The following is a 19,796-nucleotide window of genomic DNA, read 5'->3' as shown; positions in this document are numbered from 1 at the left end:
CCTTGCTTATATATTCCTGAATTCAGTGACTTGGTTTCAAGAGGCAGCATGGCCTCAGACTGTTTCTCCCTGACTGGAGGCTTCCAGTCTCCTTATATGTAAATGGGGCTTCCATTGTTTTGATTCCACCCTGCTTAATTTACCTAGGAGCCAGGTAAATAGCTGGCTTCTCTCCTGTCTGGGCGGGGAATCTGTTTCTCCCTGTTTGGCCACGGACTTTAAACACAATATCATTAAGTATCTGTTTCCTCATGTAGTGTTAATACAGACATTTCACAAGGATGTCACCCACCAGCGTGTCATTAACTTTCAGAAAAGACCTCTTTTGGGGCAGTTTGTTGTGGGATATCACTAGGGGAGAACATAAAACCCAAGGATCTGCTCCAGAATGGAATTCTTCTAGAGCAGGGGTCGGCAGCCTTTCAGAAGTGCTGTGCCGCGTCTTCATTTATTCACTCTCATTTCACGTGCCAGTCATACATTTTAACATTTTTAGAAGGTCTCTTTCTATATGTCTATAATATATAACTAAACTGTTGTTGGATGTAAAGTAAATAAGGTTTTTAAAATGTTTAAGAAGCTTCATTTAAAATTCAATTAAAATGCAGAGTCCCCCCGGACCGGTGGCCAGGACCCGGGCAGTGTGAGTGCCACTGACAATCAGCTCGCGTGCCGCAGGTTGCCTACCCCTGTTCTAGAGCATCCAACCCTGGTTTAGTAGTGACCCAGGCATATCCAAGCCCCACAGATGCACTGTCCATTCAGCTGCTAAGTACACACTACTAAGTTAGAAGTTAGAGTGATGTGATCTGCCTTGCACTGACCTGGTTGTGCATGAGTCAACACTTACATTTGTCCCCCACTGATGTAAATACCCTATTAAGGTGATGCAGTAACACCACCTCCCTGAGTGGCTTTGAGCCCCGGTCGACGTCCTGAGGTTGATGCAGCGTGAGTGTAGACACTGCTTTACTGGTGTTGACCATAACAGTCTTCCAGCATCTGTCCCACAATGCCTGACACTGATGGAGTGATGGCACAGAGCATATCCGAGCTGTGTCCGTAATGCACTGTCGCCTGGGTCTGCCGGGGCTTTCTGAATCTGCGCAGGGGACGCAGGCCCACAGCACGTTGCCCTTTCAACAGCTCCCTTGCTGGTCTTGGCTTTGCAGATCGGGGATCGGAATGGGGAGCTGACGGCTCGAATGAACGTGGCCCAGCTGAAGTCAGCCCTTGGCGATGAGGATGGGGATGCAACCCGTCACTTCGCTGGCTACGAAGCGCAAGGTAAGTCTCAGGAACTGGAGTCTCTTTGGGTACATCTGCACTGCAGCTGGGAGCGTGCTTCCCAGCCCCAGCAGACAGGCTCACACCAGCTCCACTGGAGCTAGCTCGCTAAAAGTAGCAGTGTGGACATTGTGGCACTGGCTGGCCCCCCCAAGCCCACCCGACCCCTTGGGTCCAAGCTCAGGCGGCAAGTCCGAGTCACTGCTGGTGCCATAACATCCACGGTGCTGTTAGTGCGCTAGCTGGAGTGGAGCTAGGGCAAGTCTGTCTACGCAGGCGGGCAGGCTGGCCCTCCGCTACATTGTACCTATGTCCCTTTACTTCCCCACAGTCCCCTTTCCTTGAAATAAGGCAGGTTGGGGTTCCTGACCTCTTGCTCTGTTCACGTGTCTTTGGAGCTGCTAGTTTTCTTGCATGTAGTTGGTGTTAAATGTAAAGCAAGGTTAAAACAATAGGAGCGGCTGTTGGTCCTCCGAGTCTGGTGTCCAGCCTCTGGCAATCGTCAGTGTTTCTGGACAAGGTGAAAGCCTCTCCAAAAATACATCTAGACACGAGCAATGGGGGGAAGGTCCTGGCCCTTGTAGTGATTGCCTTGCAGGTGTGGGAGCCTCTTCTTAAGTGGAAAGTTTTGCAGCATTTGACTGTCTGGCCTCCTGCCGCAGTGAGTTCCACAGGTTGTGACCGCCCTCCGTGTGAAGAGGCATTTCCTCAGACTCGTTCTGAGCTGTCCAGCTGAAGGCAAAACGCTGCTCATCACCGTCGCCTTTGTTGTTGCTAAAGGCTGACAGCACTCTTGTTGCTTTACAATCACATGGATAGACATAGGTCCCTGGCTGCCGGGGTGTGATGGACACCTGAGGCAGACAAAACAGTTCAAATGCAGTACATCAGGAGGCTGCAAAAATCCGAGGTGATGCAGAGATCTGTGTTTATGTGGTTGCTGAGAGATGGGGACCTCAGGGCTGGGAGAAGTGTGGGCTTCCTGGAGGAGGAGGGAGATCATTTGGTGCGTGTGAAGAGGGAGGTATTTCCACGCATCAGGAGCAACGCAGGAGAAGATGCAAAAGGTGGAGTGGGAGAAGGATGCAAAGAGGATGGTGCGAGTGCTATAGGGCATGGCTTCATTAAATGTTCCATAGATGGAGGGAGGCCCAGGACGATTGTTGGGAACAAAAGGGGTTTTGTGGTTTGTCACCAGGAAAAGACTGGGGCCTGATTCTCCCCTTCCTTGCCCCTTGCGGAATCGTTTTCTGCTGTGCCACATGGGTGGGAAATAGTGCAGTGGTGTGAGTGAGTGCAGAGTCCGGATTTGGTGCCACGCTCTGCACAGGTGTGTGCATGAGCCAAGGTGCAGGGTGGTGGAGTACTGGGCTCCAGGGAACAGAGAGATGCAGATTAACAGCATCGCTATGAATTCTGAACGAAATCCTCTTGTGACGGGCAACAAACCCACTACTTCCTCTCCTGCAACACTCTGCTGAGCTCCGGACGGCCTCTGACTGGTCTGGGTGATGACGCAAATTTCCAAAGGGTGGTAACTGTTTGTTTGGCTGTCTGACCACTCATGGGCGCCCCAGGAAGGAGCCTCCAGCAAGCCCTTGCATTGACCTGCAGTGAGTGACATGCCTCAGCATCCCAGGGCCTGACTCATCCCTGAAATCTCTACAGGCATTTCCCTGGTTCCCAAGAGAAAAGGCGAGATGCTGCATGACTTTGTTGCAGCGGACAAAAGCGCTTTGATATCCCCCCTCTCTCCCGCCCCACACAGACTGTGCCCTGGACAGGTTTCTCTATGCTCCCCTGGTAGACCTTCAGATCTAAGCAATGAAACCTGAACCAGGATTTAACAGAGCAGAACTCTGCAAATCCCTTGCTGATTTGGGGGTGGGGCGGATCGAGGGAGGAGAGCTGTGCGGAGGATTTGATGTTTCAACTTTGCTTTCGTTCCAATTAGGAATATAAACAAAAACATTTAAAATTCTCTATCAAAGGGAAGACCCTGGGGTCTGCGATCATGGACTCTGGAAATGACCCCGGGGCACTCTGCCTGGCTGGTTGGCCTGTGGCCACAGGACCTGGAAGTCCCTTCCCCTGGGACTGCAGACTCTGGAATCCTGTTTCCCTGTAGCCTGGCAGGTGGGTTGCTGAAGTTAGACAGAGGAACCGGCAGGACACCAGGCAGGTTTTGAAAGCTGTCCAGGGTGTAGCAGGCTGGGTCGGTCGGAATCCTGCCTGGCTTTCCTAAGACGTCATCGAAATCAAACGGTGTCTGTGGAAGGTTTTGGTTTCGACGAATTGGGGAATTCGGATGAAAACCCGTTTGGTCCGACCTGTTCTAAGCAGCTCTCGTCGCCACTGCTCCAGGGTTTCCATTCTTTGGAAGTGGGGCAGCCACGACTTAGCATGGTGGCAGGGGGCTGACCCCACATGGCCTGTGTTCGTAGCCAGATTCTGTATCTCATCCCAGTCTCGCCGTTCCCAGGCCCCTGTAGGTGAGGGGGAAAACACAGCGTGTCACCAAACGGTGCCCTGCAGTTCTTGACTGGAAGGACAGTGCTTGCAGTGTGTCTGTTCTTGGAGAGCACAATGAAAACAGGCCCTCAGCATGCCGAAAACTAGTGTCCAAGTACCCCCAGAACAATTCATATCTAGCGACGGCCTCTCTTACACCAATATCTTTCATGCATCAGACAGAGCTCGTTTCTCCCCATAGATGCAGTAACGTCCCGGGAGGCTGTTGGTTAGTTCAATATGACCTTATTAGGGCTGACCCTTTTCTCTCACGCTGGTTATTTTGTTATTGGCAGCAGATTGAAAAAGGATCGCACAGCGGTCTGAGTGTGTTTCTGAAATGAAATTAGCCAACCCTGTTTGCGTAGCGTGTTGATTTTGAAGGTGTAGCCGGGAGTTGAAATACCAAAGGCCTTTCCAGAGGATTCATTCCACTTGAGCTGTAAACGCTTTCGGCCGGGCTCAGGCCCCGTGCTGCAGTGGGAGCTGAGCTGAGCTCTCTCAAAGCGAGTTTGGAAGGCTGCAGCCGTACCAACCAGGCAATCGGCCTCATTTTGCAAGGCCGTCCTTCCACGGCTCTGCTCGTCAATTAATTAGCTCGGATCCTCCATTGTTTGCGACACCTCATTAGAAGCCTCCTCCCTTTGGCAGATGTTTTGGTTTTGAATGGCAGCAGGAATTAACCTAGAAGTTGGATTTGCTTCCTTGTTTTTTGGTTCTACGACAGAGCTGAGTGTGGCTGAAAAGCACCTGTGTGCCCATCTGAGACGCAATGTTTAGCCGCACAGCAGACCCAGCAGGGCAAGATGCCCCCACGTGGCGTGGCCACGTTGCCTCAGTCTTCTAGTGCGATGGAGCTCCGGGGGCTGGGGGTGTTTGATAATCCCAGCTGGTGGGCAGGCAGCCAGCTGAGGGGGCTCCTACTGTATAACAGGGCTGGTCTCCGTGGGGAAATTGACAGGCAGAACTACACAGTGGATGCTGGTTATCTGCAGTCCCAATAAAGGCCGCTTTCAGTCACTGGCGACGCCAGCCCAAGAGCCGATCCCGTCCCACTCACTTTAACGTTAATGGGATTTGGAGACTGGCAGCTGCCGTGCTGCTGATTGATAACCATTTGACAGCCCAGTAGCCCCTGCTCCCTGTGGCAAGTCCTGGCCACAGGCAGGTTTGCAGGGCTGCAGCCAGGGAAGGAAGTGCTGTGATGTGCTGAGCCTGGTCCCTGGTGCCAGGGCAGAGTGCAGCTGGGAGAGGGCAAGGAGAGGAACCATGAATCCCCAGGACTCCCCTCCCCACTGCCACCTTCCTTGCCCGCAGCCTTTCCTCCAACCGGCAGCGCTGGCTGCCAGCCGGGGCTCCCGTTACCTCCTGTGCAGGCAGCGGGTCCCCGTGGGGCCGCCCCATGCTGCCGTCTCAGGCACGGGCCTTTGGCTTACTGGAAACTTTTGGATAATAGCAGCATCTTGCTGCCAACCGAGGTTGCTAATAAGCTGTGCTAGTCTAATTATACTGCTCTGGCTCTGGCGGTGCTGCTCCCTGGGCCGACGCACTGATCTGGAATAAAAGCGACCTTTTTTTTCCACGTTGCATTGGAAGCGGTTTAAGCTATGGGGTGGTGGGGGGGGGGAAATCACTTTATTCCAAAATTGCGTCCACACGGAGAGATGTATAATTAGAGTGCTGGCGTTCAGCTGATCCGTTTCCCCATGTAGACAGGAAGATCGGAGCTGGGGCCTCGGTACTTAGTGCTGTTCACACCTCCTCCCTCCAGACCTGTCTCCCTGATACGACTCCCCCACATGCTGGTTCCCAAGTGAACGCAGGACTGGAGCTGAGCTGAGCCCGGAGGAAGATGGGGCTTCCCACCAGGGAGAGGCACATGGGGTGGCTTGCTTCCCCTCCCAGCATCTAGAAACTGTCCCCACTCCCTAGCACCATGCCCCTAGCTTCCCCAGTCCTCAAGACCTCAAACCCCTGGAGATCAGCCAGTGCTGGGAGGGTTAAGCCTTTTGCAGGGCTAAAGAGAGATGGGGGACGGGAAGGTTGATAATTGAAACTAATTATTATGCAAGGGAGTGAATTGGGGAGGGGCAGCAAATCTTAGGCCCATCAACCTTGCCATTGTCCCCTCCAAGCCCAAGGCTAGTGCTGGGCTGGGTTAGCATCCAAAGCCGGATTTCATGTCCCCCTTTGATCTGAGCGTTTATGACTGACTGAAAGCGAGGCCGGTCTACGTGCCTAATTATCACCGAGCGAGAGAGTGGCTGCGTTAATCAGATGGCACTGTTTGTTTGAGGCTTTTATAGGTTATAATGACCTCATTCATCAGCAGTGCCAGTGATCGGGTTTCCAGGGTCAGGTTTGTTCCAAAGAGAAGGACAAAATGTTCTTAAATAAATAAATAAATTAATAAAGAAAAGCGACCGACGGAGGGGAGTGCGGGAGTGAGAGGAAGTGAACGGTGGGCCTGTGGCAAACATCGGAGCTTTCCTTAACGAACTATGGCCTGCCAGGGAGGGACTTCACCGCAGCTTCTCGGGCATGTCCGAGAGGGGAGGTAAATACTGTCCTTTCTTTCAGTGATGTGGCAATTTCTGAAGCATGGCTTCTTGGCATCTTTTACCAGAAGCTGGGTGCGGTGTGATTGGGGGGTGGGGCTTACCGGTTTTCCAGCATGTTGGAGATTATCTGACTACAGTTTACTGATACAGACCAATTTCTACTGTGGGGGGAAAAAAGCCAGAATTTTTTCACCTGAGTTGGAAAATCTGGTATTGGTCCAATGTCTCAGTGTCAGGGCTCTTCTCCCCCCAGCTCCCGCTCACAGGACAACATTGACCAGTCAGCCTAATCTTTATTTTCCTGCTCACTGCAGCTTTCCTGATTGGATACAGCATTCTTCTTCACCTCCTGTTAAAGTAGAAATTGTAGCTTCTCTAGAGGTTGCGTTAAAAAGCTGCCATGTTCTACCCCAGATGTAGCTGCATTTCAGCAGTGGATGAAATGATCACCTAACCTAGGCCTGAGTTAGGACTTTCAGTGAAGTCCCAAACCAGATGAATTTTGACAAGCCACCCCTGGGTTTTGTCCTTTGCTACAGAGGTTTTTCACAGCTGTATTCCTCTGTGGAACAGATGCGTATTTGTCTAACAAGTACTCCTGTTCTATTTGTCTTTGTATCTCTCTACGTGTATCTGCACCCATGGAAACAACTACAGGACATGGGCTGTCACTAAAACATGTATTTGCGCTGTGTAAGAATGAGCTTTCACTTCAAGAGAGACCAGGAAATGCTCAGATTTGTTAGGGTAAATGTGGAGAGCCTTTGCAGAGACCCTGTGTGTGATCACGGCGTGTGTGTCACAATAGTTGTGTGTGTATAATAAGAGAGGAAGGATGGCCTGGTAGTTCAGGCACAGGAATTAGAGTACAGACTCCTGGGTTCTGTCCCTGGCTCGTAGGGTAGATCTACTCCCCACCTAGACACCCAGAGCTGGCCCGTGCGTGCCAGTGGGCTCGGGCTAAGGGGCTGTTTAGTTGTGGTGGAGACGTTCAGGTTTGGGCTGCAGGTGGGACCCTACAACCCAGGCTCCAGCCCGAGCCTGGACAGCGACACTGTAATTAAGCAGCCCCTTAGCCCGAGCCTCAGGAGCCCCGGTCAGCAGGCCCGGGCCAGCCAGGGGATTTTAATTGCAATGTAGCCATAGCCTTAGACTAACTCCCTCCCCGTGTGAATTTGTGATGCACAGGGGAGGTTAATCCTGCTCCTCTGCTTCACAAGGGAGCAGTGAGGCTCAGTTAATGGTTGCAAGGCACTTTAAGGGTGCCTCCAGTGGTCCCAACGTGTACTAAAAGCATGGTTACTGTTACTAGCAGCAATTCACAGCACGGGGAACAGACAGAGGCAGGGCCGGTGCAAGGATGTTTCACGCCCTAGTGAAACTTCCACCTTGCGCCCTCCCCGAGCCCTGCGGCAGCTCCCCGCCCTGAGGCGCCCCCTCACGGTAGCTCCCCACCCCCCCCGTCCGTCCTCAGGTGCCCCCTTCGCTGCAGCTCCCCACCCCCCCAGCCCGGGGAGCCGTGCGGCAGCTCCCCACCCCAGCTCACCTCTGCTCCGCCTCCTCCCCGAGCACGCCGTCGCTGCTCCATTTCTCCCACCTCCCAGGCTTGCGGCGCCGATCAGCTGTTTGGCGCCGCAAGCCTGGGAGGGAGAGAAGCAGAGCGGGGCGGCGTTCTCAGGGGAGGAGGCAGAGCAGAGGTGAGCTGGGGCGACCCTCCCCGTGCCTCCCCTGCGCCAGCTCCCTCCGCCTAAATGCCGATGACGACCGGGGCGGCCGAAGATCTGGCCGCTGCGGTCTCCACCGAAGAAAATGCCGCCCCCCAAATGCTAGTGCCCTAGGCGACCGCCTAGGTCGCCTAATAGGTTGCACCGGCCCTGGACAGAGGAAAATGTGTGTCTGTACCAGGAAGCAGGCGAGACATAGAACTGACGTTGGGACAAGTCCCGCTTTATGGGGTCAGTAAATCTGGTGGTGAGAAGCTCTTTGAAAACCCCGACTCTCCATTTCAGAGCCTGGGGAAGGTTATTTGGTGGCTCTTTATTCATGTGGATGCTAAAATCAGCAGATGGCGGAGGGGGGGCATTGTTAGAAATATTCTACCTGTTTGAAGTCAATTGAATTGCTTTCTAGATTCCTCTGGCGGTTTCTCACTTATGGTCTCCATGAATCTGGGCCTGGAACTGAAACATAGCCAGCTGTATCCTCAAACTACAGACGTTTACTGCTGGTTATTTTCGCGTCTGATTAATGGGCATCGCATTGCGTTTGGAAAAGGCTCATATCTGATCTGTCTCTTCTGCTGTTTTGGCTCCTCTTGCTGGGTTCCTTGTGATCTAATTAATATTCCTTGAACAATTGGCTGTTTGGAGACAAAGCTGGAGGCCAGAGGAGCGGGATGGTGGCTGGAAAAGGCTTGTGAAATCAGCGACCTTGTCATGCAACCCAAACATGCCCAGCTTAAAGCAGCAAACAAAAGCAAACCAGAGGAACAAAGACACAGCAAATAAATGGGCTGTAGTCGTTCCTCTGCGCAGGGGTATGTGGGTCTGAATACAGCAGAACTGGAAAACAAAGGGTTTTGCAGTACATCTGCTCAGGAGAGGTTGGCACTTCTATTTTAATTTAGGGAACTGAGGTTTCATAGACTTTAAGATCAGAAGAGACCATTAGATCATCTGGTCTGGCCTCCAGCATAACAGGGTCTCGAGAATTTCACCCAGTTACCGCTGGGTTGAGGAAGCAGTTTGGAGAAATGGAACTGACCAGGCCCTTTGCCCGAAACTCCCCCACTGAACTGCTAGGGGTTGGGCACGTGCAGGGAGCTTCATCTTCTGTTTTCACTGATGCCTTTAGAATGCCTTTGAGCCTCTTCCCAGAGTCTGGGCCCAGACCACAATTTCACCCCCCAGAAAGGGAGAGTCTCCCTCACAAAATCAGTGAGTGTCGGGGAAAGGGAAAGGCCGTGAATCTCCCTAGAGAACCTGTTCTCATGAGATTTCTGACACGAGGGCTTGGACTTGTCCCCTCTGAGTAAAGAACACGGAGAACTTGCTAGAGCCCGTTACTTCAAAGCCTTGTACAAAGGAGAAGTCTCCTCGTCTGCAATGAACAGCTGGGGAAACTGAGGCAGGGAGCGGTGACGTGACTTGCCTGAGGTCACAGAGTGAGGCAGGGGCAGAGACAGGAATAGGAACCACTGGACCGTGCTGTACGAGGTTTGCATTTGATTTCAGAGGTCGCAGGATGGAGGCTTCTGTGCCATCCACACTTGTCAGGGCTCATCCCAGACGAACCTTCTGAGATTGGCCCATCACCAGTTTCGAGATGGCTCTGCGCAGGACCCTGTCCTTCCTGCCCTTCCCCCACCTTCTCTGCTTCTTGGGCCAAGAGTTTGAGCCTTCTCTCCTATCCGGCTGCTTTGCATTGCACTTCGCATCCCCGGGGGTAGCAGCGACTCATGTGAAGCGTGGGGTCCTGCAGGGAGCTGCCTTGCGTTGCCTTTGGTAGGACTTTCCCCCGTCTACTGGCCAGGCTGGGACTGGCGGCGCCTACTGGCTCTGTTTAAGTGAGGCAGTTATTCAGTCTTCCCCCCGGTGGCAGGTGTGGTGGTTACCACCCAGCCAGCTGGGTTTGGGCTGGAACAGAATTTGTTCACTCAGAGAACGTCAGAAAGCAGTGAGCATTTGGAGCCCAATCAGCACCCAGCTGCGGCCCATGTGACACCCTCAGGGCCATACAGGTAGTATATATGTTGTGTGGATGCAGCCCACATAGCACATAGAGACCAGCATATAGTACACGGGTTGAGAACCACTGGTACAGAGATTGGCGTTGCAATGGCCGTGGGCAGACAGAGCAGTCATTCTGCGTTCTGATAGGAGCTCACAAGCAGCCTCCCCCGCAGAACCTGTTTTATTACGAATGAGAAGAGCGGCCAGGATATCCCCTCCCTCTCCAGTCCCCCCTCCTTGTTTCCAGCAGGCCTAGGGGATTATGGTCCAGGGGAGAGGGCACCGGATTGGGAGTCGGAAGGCTCTGGTTTATGCCTGGTTCTGCTCCTGACTTGCCGTGTGACTTTGAGCAAGTCACTTCCCGTCTCTTTGCCTCGGTTTCCCCGTCTGTAATGGGGAGATGCCTTACGTGCCTTTGTAAAGCACTTCGAGCTCTATGCATGAAATGATACTGCGGCTGGTTATTTTCTGCCTGGGGTTCAGCTAGGTCGTTTTGGTATCACAGAGGAGAATTCAGTGCCCGGTGGATATGTGTTCACACCTGGCACCTCTTTCAGTAGAGTGACTGAGGGCAGAGCAGGCTTTGGAAACTACATGCCCCGTTCGCTCCTGGAAGATGGCGGGCCTCGTGGAAGCAGGCTGACGCAGATTGGGGGCTGGGGAAATGGGACCAGGCGGGAAACCTTGCACGGCTTGCACCTGTTCTGTTTTTCAGTGCAGGAGGTCAGGCTTGGGCTCCAGCCTCTTTCACAGATACTCAAGGGGAGAAGGACGGGTGAACCCTCGGGGCTGCCTATGGCCCCCGTGCTTCTGGAGCACAGCAGGGCACTTTGGAGCCCGGCTGAGAGAGAGATGAGACTGTGCTGTGTAGCACTGGGACTCTGTGGAACGACACAAAGGTTCCAGCTCTGAGACGTCCGACTGGCCCCAGCATTTGAACCTTCTCGCCGGCAGGCAGCAGAGAGAGCTGTCAGTCAGTTCCTTTTAGCCGGGGACGGCCTTTGGCAGGGCTCTTCAGAGGGGCGTCTGCCCGAGGTGGGGCGCCTGCTATGAAGCCAAGGAGCCTCTTGTGGCGGGAGGGGCAAGTTAAAAGCTGGTTACTGGCAGGTTTTTGCTTCTTGGAGAAAACGAAGGGAACCTGCTGTGCAAATAGTGAGGGGAAGCCAAGGCAGCTGCCAACAATGGCAAACGTTGTCCTGTGCTGGGATGGGATCCAGCGAGCAGGAGGCATAAACAGCCCAATGTGCGCTCGCTGCTCCCGTTAAAGACTGGCGGTGGGGGTGGGGTGTCACCGCTCGGAGGCAGAGAGATGGCTCCCCGGGCAGGGGCACAGCTGGCTTGGACCTGCCTGGCGGAGCGTCGTTTTTCAGGCTCTGCTCTAGATAGTAAGACAGGCCTTAGCGTGTGGCACTTGGCAGCACTTCGCGATCCCTGCAGCATGGCTGTGAGGAAGGTGAGTCTGACCTCTGTGCAGGCCAAGGCACGGAAAGGTTAAATGACTCACCCAAGGCCCCAGAGGGAAGTCATTTTCAGAGCTAGATTAGAACTTGTGAGATCGTGGTTCCTAGATCTGTGCTCCGAGCACTAGGCTATGCTTCCCACATGCCTAGCGGGTGCTGTCCCCCCTCCACTCCCCCCCCCCCGGTTCGCTCAGGTCTCTTTGGTACATTAAACAGAGCAGGGCCTTACAGAGCTCCTGCTCTCGCTCCCCTCAGCTCCTCAGGGGCTGTTCTCTCCCTTGTGGAAATTGGCATGGATCTGGGGAAACCTGCCAGCTGGGCAGAGGGATGGGAAGGGAAGGGAAGGGGGTTTGGTCATGTCAAAAGGGGGTGGAGATGCTAGACAGAAGGCAGAGAGCTGCTAGCTGGAATTTTTCAGTGCATCCCTGAAGTGAAAGCTGTTCCAGGACTGTTCGTGCTTTCACACCCAGCAGCAAGTCAGCCTGAATCCACTTCGCTGGACAGCAGCAGCGTGGCAGGACATTGGGTGACGTCGCTTCGGATGGCAGGATGGTCGGGAAGCAGAGCAGGGGACCAGCATGTGACAGCTTGGGCTCTGGGAGAGCTTTATCGCTTGTCTCCTTGGATGATTTCCTCATCCTTCCCTGCGCTTAGTCCAGCGCGATTGCATTGGTGGGGCGGAGGGCCTGGACAGGAATACCAGGGGCCACTGCCAGCAGTTCTTGAAGGCCAGGTGATCAGTGAGTGTTCAGAGCCTGGTGCTGCAGGGAGGTCACAGGGTAGCTGATCTGTTCTGCACAGGGAAGCCCACGGAGGGCCCAGCAGAGAATGCCGCGGATGAGGACTGATGAGCATGTGGAGAGCTGTGCAGAGCAATGTCCTATCCAGGGTCCGCTTGCCCCCAGCCTGACAGCCGCTCAGAATGCCTGGAACGCAAAGGCTGCTAGTGGTGGCCTCTCGTAGCTGTCTGGGTGGCGTCCGGTCCCCAATGCTGAACTGTGCAGAACAGTGTGTCACTGATTAGAGAGCAACCGATCTGTCTGGGGATCCCCACTTTCCTCTGCTGCCCTGTGGCGAGCTTCCTTACAGACTGGTTTCCCGTCAGCCCGTTTCAAGGGCAGGTAGCGAATAACATCAGTGGGAAGCCAGACCCATTCCTGCAGTTCAGAGTAAGCTAAATTGCAGGGATTCAAGATGGCACCGCTGCACAAAAAAAACCCGGTCACCTTTACCCAAGAGCTTTGGAGAGATTTTAACCCTTTCCTACTAGCCCTCCCTTGAGGAAAGCCTCCGTCTCTTCTAGCAAACCCAGCTGCCCAAGGTTCGGTCACATTTCCTGACTACACTCACAGCACTCAGTCTTAGGTGTCTGATGTTACGCTGCTACCTCCATACTTAGCTACACAAGTGGCCTGATTTTGGGAAGTGCTGCTCATCTGTGGCCATGCCAACTGTCTGCACCTTATTCTTCTCTGGCTCAGGCAGCTCTGATACTGGTGAAACGCCCTTGATCTCACCAGAGTTACTTCTGATTGACCCAAGCATGAGGGAGAACACACACTGGTCTGGTTTATGATGATCAAACAGCTGTTTAATAGATATTTAGACTGGACGATCTTATTTGTAGTATGAGCTCTGTAGGGTAGGGAACCTCTCCCACACATCTAAGTACTTTTATGGCCCCATCACTACAGTATCTGAGTGCCTGAGTAGTGCAAGGGGCATTTTGTCTCCAAGACTTTTTTGCTTCCTCTTTCATGGGGAAGAGTTTAATATGGCGGAGAAGGGGCGAATGCTGTATCACTCAAAGGGTTTTATAGAGATGACTTGATGACCGAGGTCTCTCCTTTATCATCTCAGTGAACGGAGTAAGGCCAGATCCTCAGATGGTGTTAATTGTTATGGTTCCATTGACTTCCGTGCTAGCTACACTGGTTTACGCGAGCAGAAGGGCTGGCCCAGTAGACCAGCACTCAGGACAGCTGTAACTTGCTTAGCACAGCGAGTGGGAGTTCCCTGGGGTGGGTAACACTGAGGACACACCCCGTGGGGGAGCCCACAGTCCAGCACTGCCACCCACCTCCCGTCATGCACTGCCATGGGACGCGTCAAGGTGGATCCTCCGAGATGAACAGCAGCCCTGTTTGGTCACTGAGCTCTCTCTCGCGCCGCCCCATTAGCAGCTGGTTCCTTCTCATCCTTGGCCAGACGGTGCCCCGTTAATAAGGCCTGTGTTACTAACGCACGGCAGTGCGTGTGAGAAGCCAGCACCAGGAGCATGGGTCAGGGGCCCCTTTTCAGGGACTGGTGTTGTGGGCATTGGATGAGGAACTGCAGGACTATGAGTGGCCTGGGCCAGCTGCTGTTTGTTGGACCCTGAATCAGTCTGGAGGACTCAGCTGCCTTAATGGTGCTTGTTTAGCTGCTTCCGAAGCCCCCACCCGTGTTCATTACAGCATGTCACTGCTTAGCTGAGGCTCCGCTCCTTTTTGATCTCTTGCTTATTTCCACAAGCTGATAATCGCAGCGTAAGAAGCTCTAAGCTCTCCTGCAGCAGGCCCAGGGGCTGCCTGTTCCTCCCAGGGCCCTGGGGCTACCTTATTGTCTCCCTGCTATCCTGGGGAGCCCCAAATAGAAATCCGCCCCCTCCCCCCGTTTCAGATGAGAGGTAGGGTTCTCTTCCTCTGAGTCCATCCCTGCTGCTCCTTGAATGGCCCCCGGGCTTGCTCTTGATCAACACAAAGCAAACCCTCCCACCCCCACCCTGTGGGGCCACTCACCACGGGCCTAGCAATACTGCTGTCACGCTGGATACTGGAGCACTGCCGCATCCAGGCCCCTGGCCCAGTCCAGAGGCGAATCTCCTGGATGCTTTTAGAGTTCCAGATGGACTCAGATCCAGCTCCCAATTCTCCCAGTTCCAGGCTTTGATTCCATCCTGACTCTATTTTTGGCCACACAAAATTGTTAGGGGCTTGGCTGGAGTCTGGTTTCCAGACTCAAACCCCCCAGCCTCTGTTTTGCCAGTTGGGCCATATTGGTTCACGTATTCCCTCGAGTTTCAGAGCACTTTGCCAGCAAGCCTCCGGTGCCTCCCACAGCCCTTTCTGGGAGCCAGACGTCCACCCCCATTTTACAAATGGGAAAACAGAGGCACAGGGCTTTACCCAAATGCACATGAGTCAGAGCAGGGGACAGAGTCCCTCTAGCCCAGCATTGTGCCGCTGTGGCCCCCGCCCACATGCGCGCCTGGTTCCCAGTGCCTTGCTCTGACCACTGAAGACGTGCAGCCTCCCAAAAGAGTACTCACTCCTTCTTGAATGGCTTCCTTGAAAACCTCGACGGAAAAGCCATGCATTATAGGGCAGCTGGGTGTCCGTAGGGGCAGTTCTGTAGGAAAGTCTCTTTCAATGGCTTATCCACAAGGAAAGAGAAACCGGATCCTTGACGAACACTTGAGTCCATGAGAAACGGAATCATCTCATCCCCGAGGCCAGCAATGAATAGCCTCATTCTTTGACTTCTCTGCAGGTCAGATGCACTTTCCACCAGGGGATGATGCGTCTGTGATCTCACTGTCTCAGAGGAGGCTTTCCCATCCCAAGTCCTGCCTGTCCCGTGTGGACATCAAAGATCTCATGGCAGTGCAGAAAGGCAGGGCTTGCCCTGTCCAGTATTTCCCTCTTAACCTCCCCCCCTTGCCCACTCCCCCAGTTACGTAACTGGGGGAGTGGGCGAGGTTACGTAAGGCATTGAGCGCAGGCTGCCCATCATGGAGGTGGCTGGCTTCCAGGAGCACACAGGCGGCTGAGCTCCGATGGGCTCCCAGGGGCCGTGTACTTGTGAAATATTATTAATGCTATTCTGAGCCAGGCTGCCGGAGGGCGTAGAACTAGGGTGACAACATTGTGGAGCATCTCCTGCCAAATCAAGCAGCTGAGAAGCTGTTTGGCTGAGAGGTGCGATTTTGCTGTTGTATATTCTATTTATCTTAAAGGAACAGTTTTGTCATGGGGGGAAAAAACCCTCAAAGCTGTTATCTTGGGGAGTTTGGGGATAACATTCAGGATCTGATATTCACTCAGCTGTTTGCCGTTCTTTATGCCAGTGAATACAGCTCTTCAGAGCTAGGCAGCACAAACACATAGGAAGCCTGTCTTCCCAGCGGAAACGGGTTCGCTCTGGCCGGACACCTGATGGTCCCAGCCAGTTAGTTGCTTTTGGTATGTTGAAGAAAGGGCCCAGAATGCAGAGCCTTGTCCTGAAACTCAGCATTTAGGAGGAGAGTCCAACTAGACTTGGGAAGCAGCCAGGTTTGATCCTGGCCCTCATCCACGGGGTGATCTCATGCTTCTTGTCACTACATCCTTATCCATTGGATTTTGAGCTGTATTTTTTCCCAGCCTGGTGCAGACCCCAAACACTGGTACACGCACCCTGAAATGGCTTATTTGCTTGGGTCGGGAAAATATCGAGTCGCTGAGTTTGTAACTCTGTAGACACAAGAGTCCAGCAGCTGGCTTTGGGGAGTCAACTTTTGCTGGAGTCTCTGAACATCGCAGGCTCTGGCACAGTCATTATTTATTTCCTGTAGCAGACAGAGACCACGCTGGAGATCAGGGCCCCTTTGTGCTGGGCACTGCACAGACCCAGGGGGAGAGACAGTCCCTTCCCCAAAGTGCTCACAGTCCAAAAAAGGTGGGGGGATGCTCATCATCCACACTATATAGGTTGGGAACTGAGGCCCAGAGAGATTGGCCGAAGGTTCCTCAAGGAATATTTGCTAGCACCAGATACTGAACCCTTCGGAGACTCAGTCCAGCACTGTCCCCTCTGCAGATAGCTTAACCAGAGCAAGTCATGTTCTGCCTGAAAGCCAGCTGAGCCGCCACCCTCTCCCCGCACTTCCTCCCCACACACTCAGCCACTGAAGTGCCAGGAGATCCCAGGACTCTTCTCCGCCCCCAAACCTTGCAGCCGTTACCAAGTCCAAAGGGGAAATCCCCAAAGTCACTATCCCATGGTTACAGGTACTCTGGCCATCCCTACAGGAGACGGGGGTTTCGTGGCCTTGGCCAGCAGTTCGGTTTCTGTGTCGTGCGGCCTGTCAGCACTCGTTCACTGTAAATAACCAGTATTATTTGTGTAGTGCTATCTCAGGACAATGGTGCTTGGGAAAGCAAGTGCCAGCCTTTGTCAGCCACGGGGAGGAGTGTTAATAATAGGAGAGGTCAAGTGGATTTACAGCAGCCGAACCCATTATGTGTTTGAAGACTAATTAAAGCCCTAAGTGAGCTGCTGCTCCTGCTGCAGGCCCCCCCCCCAGCTCGCCCCCACTCCCTTTGAAGAGGTTGCTGTAATGATGGCGTTTTAGCTTGACACAGATTTCCCTGGTAGGTGTCAGCAGAATGCGATCAGAGCTGCGCTGTGTGCATTCCAATCACTAGACCACGTCTCGGGGCAGTTCTGATCCCTCCAAGCCGAGTCTAGTTTTACAGGGCCCGTTTTGTGTGTGGTTTTTCAAAAACCGGGGGGCTGTTCTTGTGGACTGGTATTTACGGTAGTGCCTAGATCTCCTCGCCCAGGGTCGGACCCCGTTGTGCGAGGTGCTGTACAAAAATACACTGTAGGTCTGCACTACGGCGGCCACTGCGCACAGCAAGGGCATTGCAGCTGGGCTGCTGTGCCGCCGTGGACACTTCCTACATCAAAATCTGCCAGCCGGGCACAATTTAAATGCCATCGGGGGGGGGGGGGGGGGACATGCCAGGCTACAGCTCAAATAGCGCAGGGCTGGCAAGCCCCTTTCAGGAGCTGACCCCCAGATCCTGAACCCCAAGGCTCGAATCCCTTTTAGACTTTCAATTAACCTCATTGGGCTTTGGATCAGGCCCCAAGGGAGAGAGAAACGGCTCCTGAAAGCGTGAACGTTGAAGGGGGCCGAGGGCCAAAGCCAAAGCTTGTCGTGTTTTGTCATCATCTGTGGAGACGCTGGCACACTGTAGGGCAGCTCTTGTGACCAGGGTGGCCCTGGGTCAAGCCACTGAGCCAGTCACGTGAGCTGCACCACGGCCCTGCCACGAGAGCCAGAGAGAAGGAAGGTAAAAGAACACCCTAGCCCTGTAGCTTTAGAGACTGGATTTCTGTGGGGCTTCGCTGTCAGGTTTAATCCGGCGCAGCCTTCCCACAGGGGCCCGACATGTCCCTGTCCTACAAATAGAGCTGCCGCTCGTTACATTTCCAGAGGGGCTTTGCTTTGTCTTTAACAGGGATGGAGTAGGCAGCTCCCTGAGGGTGGGGGAGCCTAGGAGTCATCAAAGCACATGTCACCTCGAGGAGAGCTCCTTAAACAGCTCCCTGAGTCACCGCTACACACGTTCTGCGGGATCTTATCAAAGCCTGACAGCTCCGAGGTGCCAGTCGGAGATGGAGGGTGTCTTTAAAAGAGCGCAGCTCTCCCCCAGCATTCCCAGCCCACGCTCGCCTCGCGGGGGGCACAGCGACTCAGGGTGAGGCCGGATTACAGGTGGGCTCTCATCTCCACGATTAGGAAAATTCCTGTTAACAGGTGGTGGTGAAGAGAGATTTCCCCTCCCGGTGGTTTCTATGGTCACGTCTTATTTTGTATGGAGCTGCTACCGCTGCAACCGTGCACCACTGGTGACTTCAGTCTCGCAAGCCAAGCAAGGCCGGGCCCGGCTGTTGGGAGCCCTCCCTGGGAAATGCCGGTACCGCAGGAAGCAGTGTTGGTTATTGCTCTTTCCTTCCGAGTCAGTACTGACCCCTTCCCTTCAGCATACCGCCTCCCCAGCGCGCTGCAATTAAACGGTGCTGGGCAAAGAGAAGCGCGTGAGAGGATGGCGGTGGTGCTTGTTTCCACCAGGAAGCAGAATGCCTCGTGCTTGTGATCTTACAACGTGTTCCTCTTCTTCCTGCCTTCCATATATTTCACGCTTGAGAGAGCGCCTTGAACCAGCGCAACCGTGGCTGGGGGTGACCTGCAGGGCTGCCGGGATGTTCAAAGGCCGTTGTGGCAGCAACCAGCTGACCTGGCTGCACAATGGCTGGGGATTGCGGCACTGGCAAGGTGGACACAGGGGTTGTGCCTTGTTTTCCTGAAAAGCGTCATGGGAAGAACCTTCCCGTAGAAACAGGGCAGGTGCGACCTTGGCTGAACGTTTCAATCGAAGACCCAAATCACACCTCCTTAGTGCTGCACTATGGTATAAACCCAGGGTCTCACTCCATAGCCTCTTGGCCCAGGGTGAAACGCATGGCATGTGCATGACCTCCATGTTAAGCAAGCCTTATAGTGCAAGGGGGACACTCTTTGGCTTGAGAAGCACTGGGATGAAACCTTGGCACTCAAGGGGGTAGCTAAGGGGGGTGCTTCATGTTTAGCTGGCCTCTTTGCCAGAGTAAAGCGCATCCATGGCATGTTGCTAGTGGAATTTGCCGGCACAGCTTTCGGAGTGCCCATAAATGCTTCCCTCTGTCAATGAGCGCTGATTAGATGGAAGGCAGCCTTCTCTATGCAGAGCCACAGCCCCCTACGGGTGCTATCTCCCCATCTTCCACCCACAGCGAACCCCAGATAAACGCCAGGCTCCAGCCGTAGGGGTAGGTGGAACGAGGGAACCTTACCCAGTCCCAGCTGTAACATTACTCCACCAGCAATATGACTGAGCCAATTCAACTGCTAACCTGAAATGGGTGCATTGGCTGCTGTCGGAGGTGCACGGTGTATAGAGATGGGCTAAGGAGCTGCCATTCACATTGGAGGCTGAATCCTTACTGATGTCCAGCCTCTTTGGTGATGTGCTTGTGAGATGTGACCTCAGGATGTGCTTGCCATCTTGGACTTCATTGGCATCTGGACTGGGGAACTGGTAACTTCTGGCTTTGACTGTTAAGCCAACCCAAAACTGCAGTGGCAGGCTCGATCCAGGGATTTGGATCCAACCTTAGTGTTCAGATTTGAGGTTCTAATTTGGGCCTTTCTCTCTCTTGCTGATAAAAGTGGAGTCCCTGATCCTGCAGACGGATTGACATGGATGGATCTGTACATCCTATTCTGAGTGCAACACATCACAGATTCCCAGCTGCACAGATCAGATTGTCGGGTCAGGGCTGTAGACAGTGTCAGTGTTCCATCCTAGCAGAGACCCTCACATTTTCCTCTCTTCCGCCCTCCCCTCTGCCTCCACAGCACACGTGGCTGGAGTTTGATCCCTTGATCCAAACTA

The 19,796-nt window shown here is 53.7% G+C and overlaps 1 protein-coding gene across 10 annotated transcripts in view; it reads left to right on the top strand.

Annotated features, from left to right (window-relative positions):
- Nucleotides 1–19,796, top strand: part of GPSM1 (G protein signaling modulator 1) — a 152,770-nt gene that overhangs the window by 73,193 nt on the left and 59,781 nt on the right. For all 10 annotated transcript variants that reach the window (XR_508912.4, XM_065572066.1, XM_008169472.4 and 7 more), the window contains one exon: nt 1,173–1,287. Coding sequence is in view for 9 of the 10 variants with exons in the window: in XM_065572066.1 (XP_065428138.1) it covers nt 1,173–1,287 (115 nt within the window). In the remaining variant the exon portion in view is untranslated. The remainder of the gene's footprint in view (nt 1–1,172; nt 1,288–19,796) is intronic.

Source organism: Chrysemys picta, chromosome 18 (assembly GCF_011386835.1).
Source record: "Chrysemys picta bellii isolate R12L10 chromosome 18, ASM1138683v2, whole genome shotgun sequence".
NCBI classification, from domain to species: Eukaryota; Metazoa; Chordata; order Testudines; family Emydidae; genus Chrysemys; species Chrysemys picta.
This window is presented reverse-complemented; position numbering and strand designations above follow the sequence as displayed.